Here is a 19,502-nt window from a genome sequence, read left to right on the forward strand (position 1 = left end):
ATCATGAACATAGTGAATTTTGACTAAATGCCCAGCAGTCTACCTTTTACATTTATTTGAGGAATATATTTTTTTTTTTTTGCATAGAACAGCCCATTATGAACTCAGTTACACTGCCATAACATATCTCCAGTGTTTTAAAGGAATAAGAAACACTGTCACAAATACACAGCAGTACAGCTTCAGTAGCTGTGACTGCTGTGTATACACTTCCAGTCCCGCTATAAGATAAAGACACATCAGGCGTTTCCATTAAGAACTGCCTCATCCAGTGGTCATTAGAGCACTACAGGCATCTTTCTGAAACTGTCACAAATTCACCAATTAGCTCCTTCTCCGTGCTGGAGCGACTTTGGGACCAGGTGCGTTACCATGGCGAAGACTCATTATTCAGCTCATAAGTGCATGTTCTCTCCTATTGCCCACACTGAACGCTCCAGCCAACTTCCCGGGTTTCATTTACAACCACGCTAGTCATGTCTTTGTTTTGAAGAAGCACACACTGTCCTGGTTGGATCACGACAGATGTCAAACTACCAAATTCAAAAAACACAGGAAACGACACGCGTTGGTTTACCGTCAAGAGTTTCACTTACTTTTATTTGGAAGAAAAAAAAAAACTTAGGAAATGCTGCTATCCGTTCTTACTCTTGTAAAGTATGTTTCTAACTGTAGTCAATAAAAAATGGTGAGAAGCAGTTCTATAAACAGATGCACATTGGCTGTATTTCAAGCCCAACACGTCACAGCAGTAAATCAACTTTAAAAAAAAAAACAAAAAAAAAAACAAAAGTGGCAAAATGAAGGTTGTCAGCGAGCATTTTTAGATTCAGCAAAGAAATATGCGCGTTAAGAAGCACAATCAAACCGAAGAATTATAATCAAACATGATGAAAACCCGAAATGAAAGCCTGTCGTTGGCAATCAGCCGCAGTGGAGGATCAGTAAAAGTCCACTAGTAAAGACAGGAGGAGGGTGCTCAATCACGTTTCCCCACATGAAATATGCAAGAAGCAAGCAGCACTCATAATACTGCTGCTGCCTCTGTTTCGGAATAAAAAGCCTTGGTCATATAATAGGCTTATAAAAGGCCTTGAGAAATATTACAGCGGTGTCAGTTCCTCGATGTGTCTGTGTATAATTGATAGAGGGCCCCTGGGCAGGGATTTGACCATCACTGTGGAGAGTCGTGTACTCTGCTGAGGGGCCGGCTCTCTCTTCCAAAGGTTATATTTTAATGGGCCTCTCTCTTAACTTTGATATACTGATTTCTCTTTTTTCCCCCCCATCTCCTTGTCTCGTAATGTCTCAGTCTGATTAATATTGCCGTCATACTGCGGCATGCTTTATGGGATTCACCCCAGTATGAGAAGCTCTAACGCCTGAGACGCTCTACAGATACAACGCTTCTTTTTCCTTCTCCTTCCTCACATTTCGTGGACGCTGCTTCAAACCGCCACTGTTGGACCGACGTTTCCGCGACCATGACTCACACACATCCTACACGCACACCTTGACTCCATCCTTGAATCATCTTTTCTAATCCTGCCTTTCAGCGCCACCTTCCTTTTATTGCCTCTGTCCCGCATCCTTCGCTCTCTCCCCTTCTTCTTTATCCAGATCATCTTCCGCCTTCCCTCCTTCAGTCTATCCTCCTCATTCTCTATGCTGTCACCTTTAATGAACAGATTTCCTTCCTTTTCGCTGATCCTTCCTACCCTCTCGTCTCTCTCGCTCTTCGCTGCCCTCTCCTCACCCATCCTTTCTTTCCGTTCAACTTCATCCGCCGTCTTTCTTTCTTCCATGTTTGACCCCTTTTCACCATTTCGCTTACACGTTCAGTTCTGCTGATTCCCTCTTCACATCTCATCTCCTTCTTTGTCTCTCTCTGTCTTTTGTACCTGCCTCTATTTCCGCAGCCAATCAGCTGTGATTACCTCAAATCCCTCTGCAGCCCTCACAGGGCTCCGCCTGACCTGCTCGCCTCTATGCTCTTTTTTTGTTGCAGTCACTGTACTACGTCTCTATTAGCCACAGAGATATATAACCATGTACCATTATTTAGCATCCAAGGTCACTCTGTTCCTTCCCTGTGCTCTCCCCTCTTTCTGCCACTGCTCCTCCCTCCTCCTCTTTTCTCTTCTCTTCTCTCCCTATTCCCTGCAGTCTCTCCATTTGCACTCATCTTATATTCCCCCCGCCGCCCCACAACCTCTCCCTTTCCTATATCACCACTCTTCCCACCGCTTCCTTCTCTTATGACATCGTGCATCACCTCTGTAGTTGTTTTTTCCCGACGCCGGCATTGAACGAAATGGGCAAACAAACTAAAATATACATCGCCTACCCGGACGCACACAAACGCGTGCATCTTTGATATGCTGATCGCATCGCTGCATTATGCATTTTTAACCATGTGTGCATGCCTGTTGATATATGGACATGCAAGTGTGTAACTCTGCGTTATGTTTGTAAACATTATGGACACGTGAAATGATCTTCTCTAAATCCTTGGCGCTCCAGAGACGGCGTTCATGAATATAAATTGGCCTGGTAGAACGCGGACTAGCAGTCGGAGATAAATGAATTGATTGATGGTATCAGTTACGTCCCACAGCCTGGGGGTGCCGTTCATCGTGAACTGAGCCTGTACTTGCAGACACTTGCAATCGAGCTTGGTCACCTTAAATAGAAAACGTGGGTCCGGGTCTCTGCTTCTAATTATTGTTAAAGCCTGCAACGTCGCGCACGCGCAAACCACACAGGTGCAGGGGAGAAAGTGAAAGAGACAAGGCAGCGCTTTGTTCAAGCCGGTGACTCGGAAACAAGAAGTCATTAGAACCCTGGAGAACGAGAGGGACAGAGGAGGAGGAGGAGGATAGACTCGTGCTGGAATCACGTCCCCTCTTTTTTTCTGTCCATCTGGATTACCAAGTCTGGTGGTCTGACACCCGACAAGATCAGGCACAGAGCTGAAGCAGACAGAGACGGAGCTAGACGACAAGGAACAACAAAGCAATTATCTCCTCTTCTGGCTGACATCTATGCGGCCCTCGTTTCCTTTTTTTTTTCCCCCACCATGTCATGTCCTTTGTTTCTTTGCCCTTTCCTCCATTTTTTTTTTTTTTTAAATTCTTGATTCTTTGGAGTGTTTACTGTCTCTTTGGCTGTCTCCTTCAATTTTTTTCTAACCTCTTCTTTTGTTTTCCTTCATCTAGCTTTCTGTCAATCTCCTGGGTTCAGTTGTTTCTCTCCTGTTGTCTTCCTAACTTTGCTTAATTTCTCACTCAGCTTGCCCTCATTTGGACTAATTTCCTCACACCGCCTTTTTCAGTTGTTTTCACGCTTACACCTATTTTTTTTCTTTTATCTCCCTCTCATCCAAAATCCCCCTCTATTTGTTTTCCCACCATGTCTTATACTAACCACATTAAAAAAGCAGCATGAAAAACACTCACTTCTCCTGTTACCCTCTCCCTCTTCCTCTGACCCGCAGTATAATATACAGTGACGTATGTATTGAATGCTGACCCCTCTCCTTATCCTTCCTCCCTCTTCCTCTGATGTGAGTTGACACATGTATTGACACAGTAGTTTAACACTTAATTACATCTCCTCCTGGGGCAAAACTCTCAAACCCCATCTCTCTCTCTCTTCCCTTCATCACGGTTTCCTCTTCTATCCCTTACTGCCTCCATCTTTGTCTCCTCATTCCGCCTTCCTCCCCAACGTTTGTATATTTTCTCTCTTAACCTCATCCATCGCTGTCTCAGCAGATGCCATTATCTTGTGTCTTTCAGGATTTTTTTGTAGGCTCATTTTAGATGTACAGTAGTTTAAAATCAGCTCAGCGCTCAGTCAAATCTTAGTCAAATATGCAGCATAAGTTAGCGGCTGCAAGTCAGTGGTCTTGTCATGCATCTCATTTTTAGGCCTCTATTTGTTTAATCCTTTCATCGTCTTCTCTTTTGGTGACTCATTACCCATGCTCCCGCCTGTCTTGTGTCTCAGCATGCTCCTTCCTATGCTTGTCACCCTGTCCCGTTTTAGCTCTTCCTCCCGTGTCTGACACGCTATAACACTTTTACCACGATTTTCCCCGAAACGTCTTTCTCTCTATCTGTTCCTGTGATCGTTACACGATTGTCTGCGTACTTAGAAGACTTCCAAACTTAATAGAGATTGTCTGTGACATAACGTATACAGATGACATACAAATCTCCCCCACTGACATATCTCACATGCCAGTGATTCATAAAGTATTGAAAACTTCTATCCCAACAGATTCTTCAATAACTCCCCCAGCACACCAGAAAGCTACAGGCTGCCTCTTATATAATTCAGATATATTGAATAATGTATTTGACTTTCAGTACACACACAGAGATTGGCCTCAGTGACACATGTACTGAACAACTGGATGCAAGTGGTCCTGTTGATATGAATGGTGTAACACGCTTCTTACTGGGAGCCTCTTCGGCTTGTTCCCTACCATCTGTTTTTACGGAGAGTGGTGAAACGCACAAGAACATTTTAAAATGTTATTCAATAGAAAAACTTTGACAGACTCGAAATGTGTCTGACACATACTCAACATTGCAAAAAAAAAAAAACTACAACAAAACTTAGTTTCCGGGTGATGCAATGTTTTGTAAGGCTCTTTAGACTGTGTCCTGCCATGTTTGCTTTCTTTTCCAGGGCTGGTACAACTGAACAGTTTTGCTCCGGCCTTCATGCATGGCCTGGTTAGAAGGAGTAAATGGTTTAAAACTACTTCTAACAGATGGTACCGCTGACGAGGTGATCTTTGCAAAACGGGCCTCATTATCACGCGGGGCCTTCAGTTAGGTTCAGGTGTGGGCAAGAACGCATGTCCGTTTGGTAAACGCTCACATTCACTCAGGAGCCTTCGGGGATCCTTGGATTTTCTTTATCTGGTATTCACATTAAATCAACAAGGAATTCTTTCGGCATTTTAATCAAAGTGGGGAATTCAAGGTGGAAGGCTTATGATGGTTTCAGGGGAACGGAGGATGACAAGGTTATTGGTGCCCAGCTGAGGACTCCCCACCTGGTCCTGTCACAGAAGCCATCAGAACTACACTTAGTAAAAGAAAGGCAGGTGTTGTCCGGCATTCAACTAATTAATTAAAAAAAAAAAAGATCTGGCCTCTCTGTCTCTTCCTTATGTGACGTATATGTCTGTCTCACTTTGTGTCCGACATTTCCCAGTCGTTTTGACCATCAGTTTTCTTTGTCTTCCCTTCCATTCCTGGATCCTTTGTTCTCCTTTTCTCTCCCTGTCCAGTGCCTTCCCTTTTCACCAGCTCCATACAGCCAGGCCAAGTGTGCGCCAAAGCACACAAACAGCCAGCCACAACAACAACAACAACAAAACACAAATCCCAGATAGAAAGCGTGAAATATCGCTCATCCGTTCTTTCCCTTTTGAATTTATGAGCCAGAGTCCCTTTGGCTGACTCCTCGCTTCACAGTCTTGCTAGCTAGTGTGATATTGTGCCTGGCACCGGCACACTGCTATCATGATAGAAATCCATACTGGAAATCCTTAGCTGCATTGTGGTATGCGTCCTTTTATATGTTGCCCCCCCCCCCTTCCATTTCCTCTTTATCTGTCCTTTGAGACAGATTTTCCCTGCTTCCTACCTCAGAGCCCTCAGACTTTGTGTCTCCTCTTTGAATTTCCTTCTTCTCTTTCCCACCAAGTACAGCTTCTATCTCAATTTCACCTTCAAGATAGCCACTGTGGCCCTATCTCCCCTGAGAGTCGGCTATCCCCCCCCTCCCCTGTTTTGTTGGCAGAGATATTTGTTTAGAGTTTAGTCAAACTTACTCCCGCCTTACTGACTTTCAGCATCTCTCCCATGAGTCTTTGGAGCTTATCTCGCCCCTATTTTACTTCTCTGCGACTTTCTTTGACTCTATATTGGTATTTTCTTGTCTCCAGCTGCACAGCTGAGCCTTCGCCTCACACTGATACTGCTGTTCCGCTATTTCTTTGTGTTTGCTCCCTCAGAGACGGACATGCCACCTGTATCTCCCTTTGTTCAGCCAGTGAAACTGGGAATTGAAGCAGATGTTGAATGTTAAAAAATCCATTAAAAAGTAACCTGCAACATTCACTGTCAGGCTCAATGTATATGTGTACCGTTTCAACTCTTGACTTTGATGAGTGCGATTGCTGTGCACTTCGTCCTGGAACAATGCATTTTTAACATCAACCAGCCCCTCTAGTATCAGAGTATTTTCTGAAGAGGTATTCACGCAGATTATCAGCAAAGGAGCTAAGATCTCATTCACTTCATTCAATTCAATCATGTAATTAGTTCTCCATGTGTAATTGCCACAGACTTGTCTAGGGACTGTGCACAAATATGCTTGTCTGTTTTGGTGTTTTTGCACCTTCACCTCCGTCCTTTTCATTCAACATCCGATCTAGTAGTGGAGGCTTTTGTGAAACCACCTGTCCATTTTCTTTTTCCAATTCCTTTGGGATGTTATGATTATTTTTCGTTCTTGAGTTTCTTACTTTTATTTCCAAGTTCTGTTTTCTCCCAACCGTTTCCCCTATTTCCATACTTGTGTTTCCTGTTTTCTCCCTCACTTCCTGGCTTTAAATATCTCCAATGCTTACTGTATCTCCAGCCTTTGCATTTTTTTTTTTTTTTCCTTCAGTAAATGACCCCCCAATTCCCCCCTCATAGGTTGTCATTCTACTATGTCCAACCCATCGTTCTTTCATCTCAATCTCTCCCGTGGTGATTTGGGTAAAGCCCATCTCTGATCTTCTCCCTCAATCCCTTTCCTCGACCCATTTCTGAAATCTCTGAGGCATCATCCCTATCTCAAAATTCACCAGTTCCCTTCTGGCTCTATCCATCACTCAAACTATTTTTTTTTTCTTTGCAGGTTCACCCTTGGCTACCGTCTTCCTTACTTTCCCTGAATCCTTGTGATTATACCTGCACACTGTTTTTCATATTTCCAATCAATCTTTGGATCCGTTTTTCTCCCTGATCTGCTTCATTCTGTAAAGTTAGCTCCCTTATACCCTTCTCAGGACCACTTATAGCTTAATACCATGTTATCTAAGGAGAACTACAGTCCATGCATTAATGCAGTGGGAAATCCAAACCAAACATCTTCTCTCTGTGCCTCTTATCATATCTGTTACAGTCACTGTTTCGCTGCAGAAATCAGCATATCCTTCACCATGTCACTACTCTATGCTTTTATACACACAGCCTTAAACCTTGAGTACCTGTCACCGTAACTTATGTACAGTGAAGCATTGTTCTGTATGCACAGTAGGAACACAATAAAGACGAGCAACGTTGCCTTGTTTGAAAGACGACAATGTGCCAATCCATTAAACGTACTGTAGGTTTACTCATCGTCCTCATTTTGACCTCCCATCTAATCCTTTGTTGCCTTAAACAAACTTCTTTTCAATACTTTTGTATGAAGCAAACTTTCTTTTGTATAGCCCAGTGTAATACATGTCCTCAGATCTGTACAGTATGACCGATACTCAACCCACTTTCTTAACTTTGACCTCTTACTCGAATAAGTAAAACAAGAAGCTGTGTTTCATAAGCGCTCGTCATTTAAATGTATTCCTCCTTCCCATCGTTTGGCTCTCTCCGCCTGTTACAACGGTCTACAGTTTTATTCCTCCGCCTCCTTTCTTTTTTCTTTTTTTTTTGCAAGACCCATAGGTACTGTATTCAAATTGGTTATGAAACAACACATTAGAACCGTAACTAAACATTGGCAGCTTTGCAAAGCGTTTATTTGGCTTGCACAAATTCATTTCTCGACCCATTTTTTCCCTCACAGACACTTTCTTTAGACTTTCAAGGAGAAGGGTGTGTCAGTCATTAGTAAAACAACATTACACCCCTCAACTTCAATGTTTGATCATTTTACTTCTAGTGAGTCTGTAGCGCTCCATCAACGATGTTTGTTTATATTGTAACAAGCTGGTATGTAACACTTAAAGTTTGCTTTATTAAGTCAATGCAGCGTCAAGACTCAGACTTCATATAATGTATCTACTTGTGTTGCAAACTGGTGCTGGCTGTCAGGAGCCTCCCCCCCCTCCGTATACTCCCCATTATTCCCTTAACATTCAGCAAGTCTTATTCCCATTCGGCTCTCATCCTTATGCACTGACTATCTACCTCATGGATTGGAGTGTCAAACAGTGATGGAGATGAATTATTTACTACCTTCGGCCCTCTATCCCTTCATCTGTCTCCCCATTCATCCCTCCCTTGGGATATCCAACCATCCATGTACAAGGTGAACAGTTGCACCACTACGGTGTCATGCTGTAATGGATAAATATTTAAGGAGTTTTGCATGAGAACGGGATAATCAGCATTTTGAAGGGGGGAAGATGTTCTATCAAAAAGTGATTTGTGGTTGCATAGCGAGGATAAGCTGTTACTGCAAGAATCCAATCGACTACAAAAGTAAGCGTTCATGCTTCAAATATTCAAATTGTGGGTAATATATAGCAAAGTTGAACTGACCTGTAGATGAGGGTCTCGTCAGCGGTGCAGTTGTATTGTATCTGATACATCCAGACAGCATAAGCAGCAGACAAACGCCCCAAATCCCATCTGACTTGTGCTGATGTTGAAGTAACTCCTTGTACTCCAACCATCCTTTCTTCGCCCTCGTCCTCCTCGTCCACCTCCATGCTCCCTCCGTCAACGCGTTCGCCCTCAGAGGCCCTGCTGCCACCCCCCTCCTCGTCCTCCCCTTCAACTTTTCTCCCGTCGTCCATCTCTCCGACACGGCCTGCGCCATTGTTTATTCCTCCATTTTTCCCTGAACTGATATCCGAAGATCCTGGATCTGTCCGTAAAATCCCATTTGTCACGTTCCTGTTGTTTTTGCTATTCACATTGTTATTCCCTGTGTTTCCACCTGTTCCGCCCCGGTGAGGCAAGGGGATTATTTTCAGATCTACGGTGGCAGTCGCTTCACCCGCTGCATTTATTGCGATACACGTGTAAGCCCCATCGTCCCTGGCAACTGTAACTAACATATCCAAGGTCCCGTTGCTGAAGGAACTGATCCGAGATGAATTTGCAATTATTCGGTCATCTGGTGAAACCCAGTGGACCACTGGCTCAGGGTCCCCAATGGCACGGCATTTTAGCGTGGCCCGCTGACCCTCCAGCACCCATAGCTTGTGAGTGTGACGAGTGATGAGAGGTGGTTCACATGTAAATTCCTCCTCAGGAATTGACCAGAAATACCTGTGGGGGAAAAAGAATTAGACCAATGAGAGTAAATAAGGGAGAGACGTATCACCTTTTGGAGCTAAGAGCAGGGATTTGTCTTGTTAACGCTCCCTTATATCGTTGGCAGATTAATGAAGTACATTAACCTAAGGATCTGTGCTCTTGTTGATCAATTAAGAGTAAAGGTCAACACCGCGCCACAGTCTGAATCATTGTCATTGCCCACCCTGCAGAAAACAGGATGAAGCAGAGAGTCATTAACGGTGCCAGGAATGACGACAACAAAAGGCGATAATTTTCCTTCTCAATATTTTGAAAACGCTTTAAAAGAAGGATCGTGGCTGTTTTACATCAATCTTTCAAAAAGTCAGTCCTTTAGACCTTTCCTTTGAAAATATCTCCAGCTCTATTCTTTCAAACATGACGGCCCAATAAAGGAGTTACACATGTTGAGGCCTGAATATGTCCTTAGACGGGAGTGAAACATTGATGTGTGTTTAGTCATTGTGAACACAGTGATAAATTGTCACTATTTCCTTCACTTAAGATTAAAGAGGAGTTCATCAGTTGATGACGCTCACCTTCCAGCTAGATGAGCAGGTGTGGCACAAGTTTCCATGTCGTCTCCACGGATGAGGCGTCTTAACCACAGCAGTTCACAATTGCAGTGGAGTGGATTCCCTCCAAAATTCAAGCTTATGATCGTGTTGTAGGGGGTGGGACTTATTGCACCTGTTTGGGACCTGAAGGGGGGGAAAAAAAGACCAATCATGAATTACACAAACAAATAAGATTCAAGTTTGAGAAGTATCTAATTTGTAATCAGCGAAGGTCTCAGGAGTTAAAAGACACAAAATATTTTCCTATTGAATACTGTCCTTGAATCATCAAGACTTAGTGTGCTCCAGCCTAAAATAAGTAAAACAAGTCATCATGAAAATGAACCAGGAGGAGTGCTTTGGAATAGTGCTGTTTTATGCATCTCACAGTCAGCCTGCACAAATTACATTTGGGATAAAATGCAAATACAAAGATATAAAACAGGACTGCTGTAGGTATGATAGATTTTTTTTAAAGGCTGATCCCTGAGACTGGGGAAGTTAATACCACATAATGAAAGTAGTGACTATAGCTGCAAAATAACCTAAGCACCTAAACCCTTGCAAATGCATACACTGATAGAAACTCCCTCTTTGTAATGCGAAGAATAATGAGATAACAAAATAGATGGTGAACAGAGTGACACTAACAATGGCTCTGTGTTTCATCGCTTCCCTGTTACAAAAAAAAAAAAAAAACACTTTGGTGTCTCTGTGTTAATGTCATTTCCACTGAGCCACTTCTTACAGACACATAAAAGACCACGCTCAAGAGCTACCTTGCAAAGAGGGGATCCGGAGGCAGGGTTCGCAGCCTGTTGGAGGTCATATCAAGCCTTGCAAGCTTATACAGCTCTCCAAAGACTCCTTCAGATATGTGGTCTATCAGGTTGTGGTCCAGGTTGAGTGTGTGCAGACTGGCCATGTTCTGGATGGACTCCCATGGCACCCTGTTGCAGACGAAAGAGTGCTTTGAGATTATTGACTACATTGGTTATTTCTCCTCCAGAGTGGAACATTTACACAATATGTCTTAAAAAGAAAAGGCAGCTGTGAAGATAGATAGTTCAAATCTGATGGCTGCTGTCCCCGCGTACACCACAGTAATGAACCAGTATGTGTGCTGCTCTGCGACCCTCAAAGTTTACTTTTAATGTTCTGAGCATTTTCTTCTTACTCTGCAGAAAACATGAATAAGCAAAGACTAATTAGTGGTGACAGCAATGACAGACAACAACAGCAGATGCTCATTTTCCTTCTCAATCCGTCTCGTTTTTTTTTTTTTTTTTTTTTTTTTTCTGGGATTCAACAGTCCCATCTGCGACCCATTGCTGCTATCATTAAGTATTCATTATGTGCAGACATTCTCTTAAGAACTGTTTTGGAATTATGAGTGAGTCAAAGCTGATGACTGAGAACCAGCATAATAGAATGCATTAAAATATATAAATAGATAATCAGTTCCTCACAATAGAGAAGCAACCGACAAGAGTTACAAAAGAGCTATGTCATGTTTCTGGTTAAGAGTTCACTTCACTCAAGTTTCTTTTATGTAACTTAATTAGTCTTACAAATGTGCATTGATACAGAGTAGGAAAATGTGGGAAAAACTGATGCCAACACAACAACATTGTCGCTCATTTTGCACGATTTCCTTTCAAGAAGAAGAAGAAGAAGACCATTCTAGTGGGCAATAACAAATCTTGCCTCAGTGCTTAACCCCCAGTGTCCCATAATAGTCCCCGTGTGGGCTGAGTTCAGGTTCCAGAGCTGCTCTGCTAAAAGCTGCATTTGAACAAATCCAAAGCTGCAGGAGGCGCCAGGTGTTTCCACTTCCCTCCCTAATTAAATTACCCAGGTGGGTTTCCCCACCTTGATAATCTCTACCTCTACCAGAATGAAAAAGTTTTCTCATATCGTTCTTTGCTCAGTTTTCGGCATTTTCTTTTACTTTAACGAGAAAGAATCAGTGACGCAGGCTCGCTTTAAATAATCAGCCTGTAACGACTCCTAACCTGAAACACATGGCAAACAGCAGTAACTGATGTATGCATCATTAAAACTACTTTTGTTTGACTTGGTGAAGGTTTGAGGGAGGCCGGAGAGCTCCTGTAGAGAAGCCAAATGAATCACCTGAATCAAACCTGACAGCCAAAAGCTGCAGAATTCATCAACGCAGTAGGACACTAAGAACAGGAGAACATGAGATTAATGAGGAATATCCTCATCGTTGAGACTTAGTTTATACAGAAGCAGAACTAGTGATGCTGTAGGAGTCTATATTGCCCAATATATAAAAGAGGCAATACTTCTTAGGGCACTAAAAGACGATCCACATAGATCAGCTAAAGCAATGCACGTTCTTACCCTGTGGGCAAGTTCAGGTGGGAATTTGACGAAGTCAAAGAAATTAAGAACTTCATCAAAATTGATTCACTTTGAATTTCCTAAGCTTTTAGTCCTCCCGTCCTAGCTTCAGCAGTGTGTGTTCGCTGATGCTTGCATTATCAAATGAGACACTTCTACTGTGCCCTGAATTCAGGGAGCGGAGCTGTGTGTCTGCTGCAGACTGAGACGTGAGCATAGGAAACTCCAGAGTATTACCGTGTTTCTACTTAACAAAGCGGAACAGATGCTTGTCGAGGATCTCGGCAGAGGCGGACGCCTTACCTCCTGAGGTTATTGTAGGACATGTCGAGGTCTTCTAATGTGAGCAAGAAGTCATCAAAGGACTGGACAGAGACTTTGACCAGCTGGTTGTTGTTGATGATCAGGTGTTGCAGATTGAGTAAACCTGCAAGGTCCCTGGGTCCAATTGTTGTTAAGCGATTACCTGAGAATATAAATATTACACAGAGGTTTCACTTCAGTGTTTGCCAAGAATTTGATTCATGTGAATATTTTACACGAGTGTCATATTCTGCTGTTTTTCAGCTTGCAGCATTATAGATTTTAAATTGAAGGATTACTGTTGTGGCTCACCATCCAAATGAAGCGACCTCAAACTCTCCAGGTCAGCGAAGGCCATGGGTTTGATCAGGTTGATGGTATTCCTGGACAGAGTCAAATCAACCAATCCCGTCATGTTGGCAAAGTCCGTCCCTCCAACCTCAGTGATAAAGTTATCCGCCAGTCTCAGCTCGACGGTGCGCCGGTCAACGTGCGGGGGGACAAACAGGAGGCCCTTGTCGGCGCAGAGTGTGCTGAGTGACTCCGAAAGATTCCGACAGACACAGTGGAAGGGACAGGCTGAGACCACGCCCCAAGTCTCCCCAGCTCCGATCAGAGACGGCAACAGGCAGCATGTGACCAGAGTCAGCCAGTGAAATGCTGGGAGAGGACCAGAGTCAGGAAGGGTTCGTTTTGTAGCTCTGGGGCAGGCGCAGTGGAAGAGATGGGATGAGGAGGAGAAAGATGAGACGAGAAGAGGGGGGAGAAGAGAGAGCGAGAAGATGGATGGAGGGAAGAGGGGAGGAATGGTGGAGCTTTCTGCCCTTTGTTCCGCCTGAAGGTGTGCGTGGGGCAGGTGTTTATGTCTGCTGGGATTGAGGGGTGGGGGGACAGGCATGGTAGAACGCCTGGCGAACCACAGACCTAGAGGGAGACAAAAGAAAGACAAGGGAGTTTAGACCTGATCCCAGCTCAGACACAGTTTGAATAGAGTTGTGTGAAGTGTGTGTTTGTGTCTGGTTTCCAGTCTTCCTCCTACTCTGACTAGACAGACCTGGAACAAGAGCCTGTTCTACGCATGCACACTTATGTGTGCCAAGGTCTTCTCTGAGATGATTACCACTCTACACTTAGGCCCACTTGGTGCTTCAAAGCATGAACAAATCCAGATTGAAAAATGGTTGACGCCCATGTAACGTCTCTCGTGCTGTACCTCCCACATGTACACTTGCACACAAACCCATGCAAGTCTTTGCCACTACAACATATCGCCTAGCAACAACATCCCTAAAGACCTGAGCACAGCCAGTCACCATAGAAACAGTTTCCTAGACACCTACAAAAGTAGAATAGTCCAATGTAAAACTGTCGGACCCTTTTCTTTCAACTGTAGGTCAGGGAATCGAACTGGATCACCAAGCTTATCAGTCTGGATTCCACAGCAGTCGAGCACAGTGGTAGTTTTAGCAGGCACAGTAAAGCACAACACATGCTAAAGTCCCATTGTTGTCTCGGACATCCTTGGCATCTGAATACAGCTATGCCACGATGGTATAGAGATGAGTCACTGCCGATGATTGGCATGCATAATGGTTGGCATAGCAACCGTAACCCAGCTACAGAGAGAGTGACAGGGAGTGTTGATAACAGTCACAGCCACGGTGACTATGGAGAGGAGACAGTCAGTCACAGACAGACACACACAGAGCAGCCACCATCTTTGTTGAAAGGTGTATTTTCAGGCAAAGCCATCTGGCGCTTATAGTGATGTGCAATGTATGCAACCTGATACTTTGAGTAACGACCAGACACAAGCGTACATCATGCTGACTGTGCTGGTTGAAGTAAATTGCTGCCTCATTATTTTCCATTAGTTGCTAGCTTTGCTCTTTCCGCGTGAAACTCGAAGAGGCTTTACCATTTAGCTCAGATCTGAAGCTGTGGCAATATCAAAGCACGGGGGGGCTTTCCACACGCATTTTTCTTTCTCCTCCCTACTACATGGTTTGCTTTGGTCTACTTCCAAAATGTGTGCCCCATTAGCTCCATTAGACTGACTACACTGTCCTATTTTTAAAACCGTCAGTCTACATCAAAAAGATGAAGAAACTTTGTGCTTGAAATAATGGTTTGTTTTATCTCTGTCCTCTAAATGTTAAAGCAAGAGAAGGAAGGAGCGGAGTAGTATCTCTGTTAGATGATGGGAATAGATCACATATGGATTTCCTTAGGCTCCTACCAATGGTATCATTACTTCCTTAATGTCATGCGTTTCCTTTTCAAACAGGATGTTAGGGCGCAACATTAAACTGATGGGCAATTAGTTAAGGAGAGAAATGCAATTAAATTTGAAAGGACGTGCAAAAAGACAGGTTTGTGCCCATTCATACAACCTTTAATGGGCTACTAAGCCGCAAGTGTTAGAACACACAGCTTTTGTTGTCGATTTTTTTTTTTTTTTTTTTGCTTTTTTATCCTCGACACTTAATACCCGAGTGGCTTTTGGCTGCTCTAAAGGGCTGTAATGACTCGCAGAACCTCAGTCCCTTTCTCAAGTCAAAATCTAAAAATACAACCTCCAAACACACTCCAGCTCAGCAGTGGTACCATAGATAGTTACTGCCTTATGTCTGGTGTCATCTGTTTCAAAATCTAAAAAAAAACCAAAAACTTGCTTGCGGGAAGAAGACGGTTGATGTGTATGTGTGGAGGGGACAAAGTCACGGATGCCTGCAGTGACAGCCTGTCCCCAGGGCGGTCGATGTTGGGAGTCGACTGCTCCTGAGCTCCTGCAGAGGCGTGCATACTAAAATGTTAGAATGCCCCGAGAGGGGGAAAAAAAAAAAAAAAAAGGAGAAATACGAGATATCGCTTAAAAATCTGGCCCATGAGAAGGCCTAACATCAGGTGTTGCTGTAGAATGAGCGGGGTGCTTTTGTCCTGGCTGTAACAGCTTAGTCCGTACTTTGCTAATGCTCCCTTCAAAGACGGCTTCCTTTCAGCGGGCCTTGCTGAATATCAATACAATCGGGCTCTCCCCTGTTGTGCAGTCTGTCTCCACTCCTAAAATTGACCTTAATCTTTCCTTGACTCCCTGTTCCTCATCCCTCCTTGTGTGCTCGCTCCTTTACTTTCACTTTCCCTGCACTCCAGTCACAATTTTACTCCCCTGCTTCATCTCACACTTTCCTACTCTTCCCATTTCCATCCTCATGAACTCATTCACAACCTTCTTCTTTCCTTTTCCTCTGACTCTTCCGGGGAATCCTTCTCTGTTTCCTTGCCATCTATCCTCCGCCATTTATCCCGCGCCGCAGTGCTTCTCCTTGTGTCTCCTTCTCTCCTGTCTCTCCATCCTTGCACAGCCCTCCTGTCTTATAAACATCTCCGCCTCTGGCTGCTCTGTAAATTTCCACATTTTCTTTCTTCACGTCTCATTCCCACTCTTTCTTTCTCTTCGTCTTGTCTGCCCTTGAGGCAACCGGAGCACGACGATGTTATCAGTCACAGCTTTACCTCGAACACCTTCGCCCCTCTTTCTCCCCTTCCTCTGCTGTGGAGTCTGTTGCTCTCGTGTCTCTGCCGCTTGCTGATTCTGCTGCCCTCCATGTCTCCTTGCCTCTCCTGCTCATTCTTTCATACGCGCGCACACTTAGATCTTTCTTTCCGCGCACACCGAATTAGTTCACACTCCGCTGCTCCTTTTCTCCTTTCCTCCATCGCCTCCTTCATTTGTCTAACTTTCCAACCCATCCTTCCTTGCCATCTGCTTCATCTCTTAATTTTCCCCTGCCTCCATTTTTCTCTCTTACCTCTTCCCCACCCCCTCCCACGACTTCCTACCTCCCTGACATCTTTCTTCTTCTTCCACCACTGAACCTCTCTCGCTTCTCCGTCTATTAGAGAGCGGATCTCATTTACAACTACAGCAGTGCAGTCTTGAAGCTTTCTAGCACACACACACACACACACACACACACACACACACACACAGGTTGGGTGTAACCGATCAGTCCACTTGGTGATTGATCTGACCCTAAAAGATGGATAGCACCTTGTCCCATTCACTTACATTCCTCCACCTGCTCTCGATCTCTCTCTCTAACTCTGTCTATATTATTCTTCATCTCTCCCATCTGAATTTAGCACTCATGAATCAAAGATTTGAACGGGTATGAAGAGTATTTGTTGGTCGTGTTCACTGATTATTGTGTGTTGTTAATTTCCTTGCTTGGACACATTGTCATGTTACTCATATATTTCAATAGTTTCCAATAACATAAAGTGGAAAGTGACAAACACAACAGTCTGTATCAATCAGCATCGATCAAATAGCAATATCTTTCTTTTGAATGAAATGTAAACGCTTCCCTGTTGAAGCCAAAATCAATTCGGATGATTCTGTTTCACGAAAGCGGCCCCATTTATTGTGAGTGTAGGTGACAGCTAGCTTATAGCGCGATTCGACCGGGTCACAACTGTGAGAAGGCGCGACCAATGCATCCAGGCCTCCATCCAAACACGCATGCACGGTCCACGAGAAAGCACGACTTTAGTGAAACCTTTCTAGATTGTTAAAAAAAATCCAGGCGCTGGGATGTATTTATTGAAAAATGTTCATTCTCGTGCAGTTATTTCTCGTCAGGAAATGTGTGTGCAAATAATATGTATAAACTCTCATGAAGGGTATCACATTAAATTTAATTACCTATCTCCCCCCCCCCCATCTTTAACCTCATTGGTCTGTTTCTTGTGCCCCTGTAGCTCTTAAATCTCCTCTCTGGGGATCAATAAAGTCTCATCTTCCACATTGTTCTGATGCAGCACACAGGCTTAGTACAGTGTGAGTTTCTGGGTGGGTCGATACAAGCACAGACTCTTCCGTCTGCTCGAATCTGCACTCACACTCGGTGCACCGGGTTGTTGACGTTGACTATAGGTTTGTGTATGTGTGCAAATGAATGTGACATTTCTCTGCACTTAGCAAGCTTTACTTGCTCGAGTATGCTGCTGAATTTTGCAATAGGAAGAAGCTTACACACATGTGAGGTGCATGCGCACAAAACCTCTCACTTTCTTACTCAAACACACACACACACACACACGCACACACACACACATGCACACACACAGCAGCAGGTCGGTCAGTAGTAAAGCAGAAAACCCTTTAGAATCAACCCTGCATGGTACTTCTTAGGGAAAGAAATAATAAACAGAGATGGTCACTCAAAGATGGAAAGCGTGGAGACTAACAATAGAAAAGGAGTGTTTGTAGGTGTGAATGTGCGCTTTGCTTTATTTCCTGTTCCTTTTATTTGGGGAAATATCTTGCTGCACTGCCTGACGTGAACCCTTCAGAGGGCACAACAGTCGGGTTGGAGAGAGCAAAAAAAGAAGAAAAAAAAATGCTGCGTGAAACAGGCGAGACCATGAGCTTAAAAGCCTCAGAGTAAGGAAATGTTTGGTCCCCCCCTCCCCCCCCCCCCCCTCAGTAGGAGCTCGACTCAGCTGAACCAAACCTCACCCGTACTTCCAAAAATAATTTCTTTAAACACTCACCACGGCCCCAGGAGGGTGCATCCAAACTGACATAAACATGAAGCTGCTGAGAGATTTAGTACCACACGTTTCCATTTCCACTGGTTTCTGTTGGTTTCTACTGTACCTCGACGTGAACTTCATCCAATTAAAAGAAGCTGAATTCCAAAGCTCCCTTCTGTGTCTGTTTGGGAGTATCTTCTTCTATTTCACATGAATGACCTATTGCACTCACAGGCGTTAATCCATTTCAGCCCAGTCTTTAAATCTCTGTGGACTTTTATAAATGTCACGCCCTCATACATACAGACTACAATTAAAACAGTTGATTTACTCTTGAGTGCGTGTCTATTTGCATTCATATTATCCAAATCTGCCTTATGCTGTATGTATTTGGGCATCCTCCTGGCAAGCACAAATGCCATTAGCCTGTAATCGACTTAGGGAATTTTGCAGTGTTTACAAACAAGGGGATTTGTATTAGCTCTCAAAAGCCACTTATCACAAGCACAGTAATCCACAGATCTGATTGGAGTGTGACTAGGAAGGTTTCGGTGAGAAGCAGTGACAGGCAGTCAGCGCGGCGCCTTCATGTCGGTTGATGTTCGAGCGCAGAGAGCTGAAGGTGGGACGGCATGAAAAGGGGTGACGTCATGTGACGGTGAATACATGTCGCTGACGAGCTGTTTGACGGCGTTACATCAGAAAACACCACTTCTCCCAGCGCAGACAGGCATCCATTCACACACAAATCATTTCAATCACACTAAAACTTCCAAGCATGCAACTCTTACTCATAATCCAAGCCCTTGATTTTTAGGTGAGTGCTCGCACGGAGAAACAACTGCATACCAAAACAGTCTTCCCACGCAGTCATAATTATAGGGAGGCTGACATACACACACATTCATACACAAGTTCTCTCTCTCTCTCTCTCTAGGCAAGGAACAAAAGGACGCCCACAGAGCCTCTTCGTGAGGCAGTCGTGTGTACTGCAAGCCCACTCATCCTTTTGATACTATCACTCCTCTGTCGTTCCTCTGTCGTATTCTGTCCTCGTCAGTCATCCAAAATGTGTGGAAAGCACAGGGAGATGGGTGTCAGAATTGGATATGGAAACTGCAGAAATAAAAAAAACAAAAAACTGTTGTGTGATGCAGTAAGAGGCTAACTGCTTTAAATCAAGTGAGGGGAGGAGAAAAAAAATAGAAGCAAATGGGAGAAGAGCGTAAAAAAACCCCCAAGTGGTGGTAGTAGGGGAGGAAAATAAAATCCACAGGAGTGAGGAGATGAGAATGAGGGGGAAAGATGCTAGAAATGAGCAGGAGCTTGAAGAAGATCTGAAGAAAGAGAGGGATGACGAGTCTGTGTTTATGAATGTGTGTTGTTAACCGGACGGGCAGAGAAATATGTAAAG

General features: G+C 44.0%; 2 protein-coding genes across 4 annotated transcripts in view; one reads left to right on the top strand and one right to left on the bottom strand.

Annotated features, from left to right (window-relative positions):
* LOC306841331 (pyruvate carboxylase, mitochondrial-like) overlaps positions 1-19,502 on the top strand; it is a 259,771-nt gene that overhangs the window by 153,188 nt on the left and 87,081 nt on the right. The gene's annotated exons all lie outside the window — the stretch shown is intronic.
* LOC306841332 (leucine-rich repeat and fibronectin type-III domain-containing protein 4) overlaps positions 1-19,502 on the bottom strand; it is a 37,633-nt gene that overhangs the window by 4,837 nt on the left and 13,294 nt on the right. Inside the window, exons 3-7 of the mRNA XM_079371156.1 lie at positions 12,860-13,471; positions 12,548-12,710; positions 10,657-10,827; positions 9,860-10,021; positions 8,559-9,293 (exon numbers count right to left, since the gene is read on the bottom strand). Coding sequence (XP_079227282.1) covers positions 8,559-9,293; positions 9,860-10,021; positions 10,657-10,827; positions 12,548-12,710; positions 12,860-13,445 — 1,817 coding nt within the window. The 5' untranslated portion in view covers positions 13,446-13,471. The remainder of the gene's footprint in view (positions 1-8,558; positions 9,294-9,859; positions 10,022-10,656; positions 10,828-12,547; positions 12,711-12,859; positions 13,472-19,502) is intronic.

This window comes from Symphodus melops (genome assembly GCF_947650265.1).
Source record: "Symphodus melops genome assembly, chromosome: 20".
Lineage (NCBI taxonomy): Eukaryota > Metazoa > Chordata > Actinopteri > Labriformes > Labridae > Symphodus > Symphodus melops.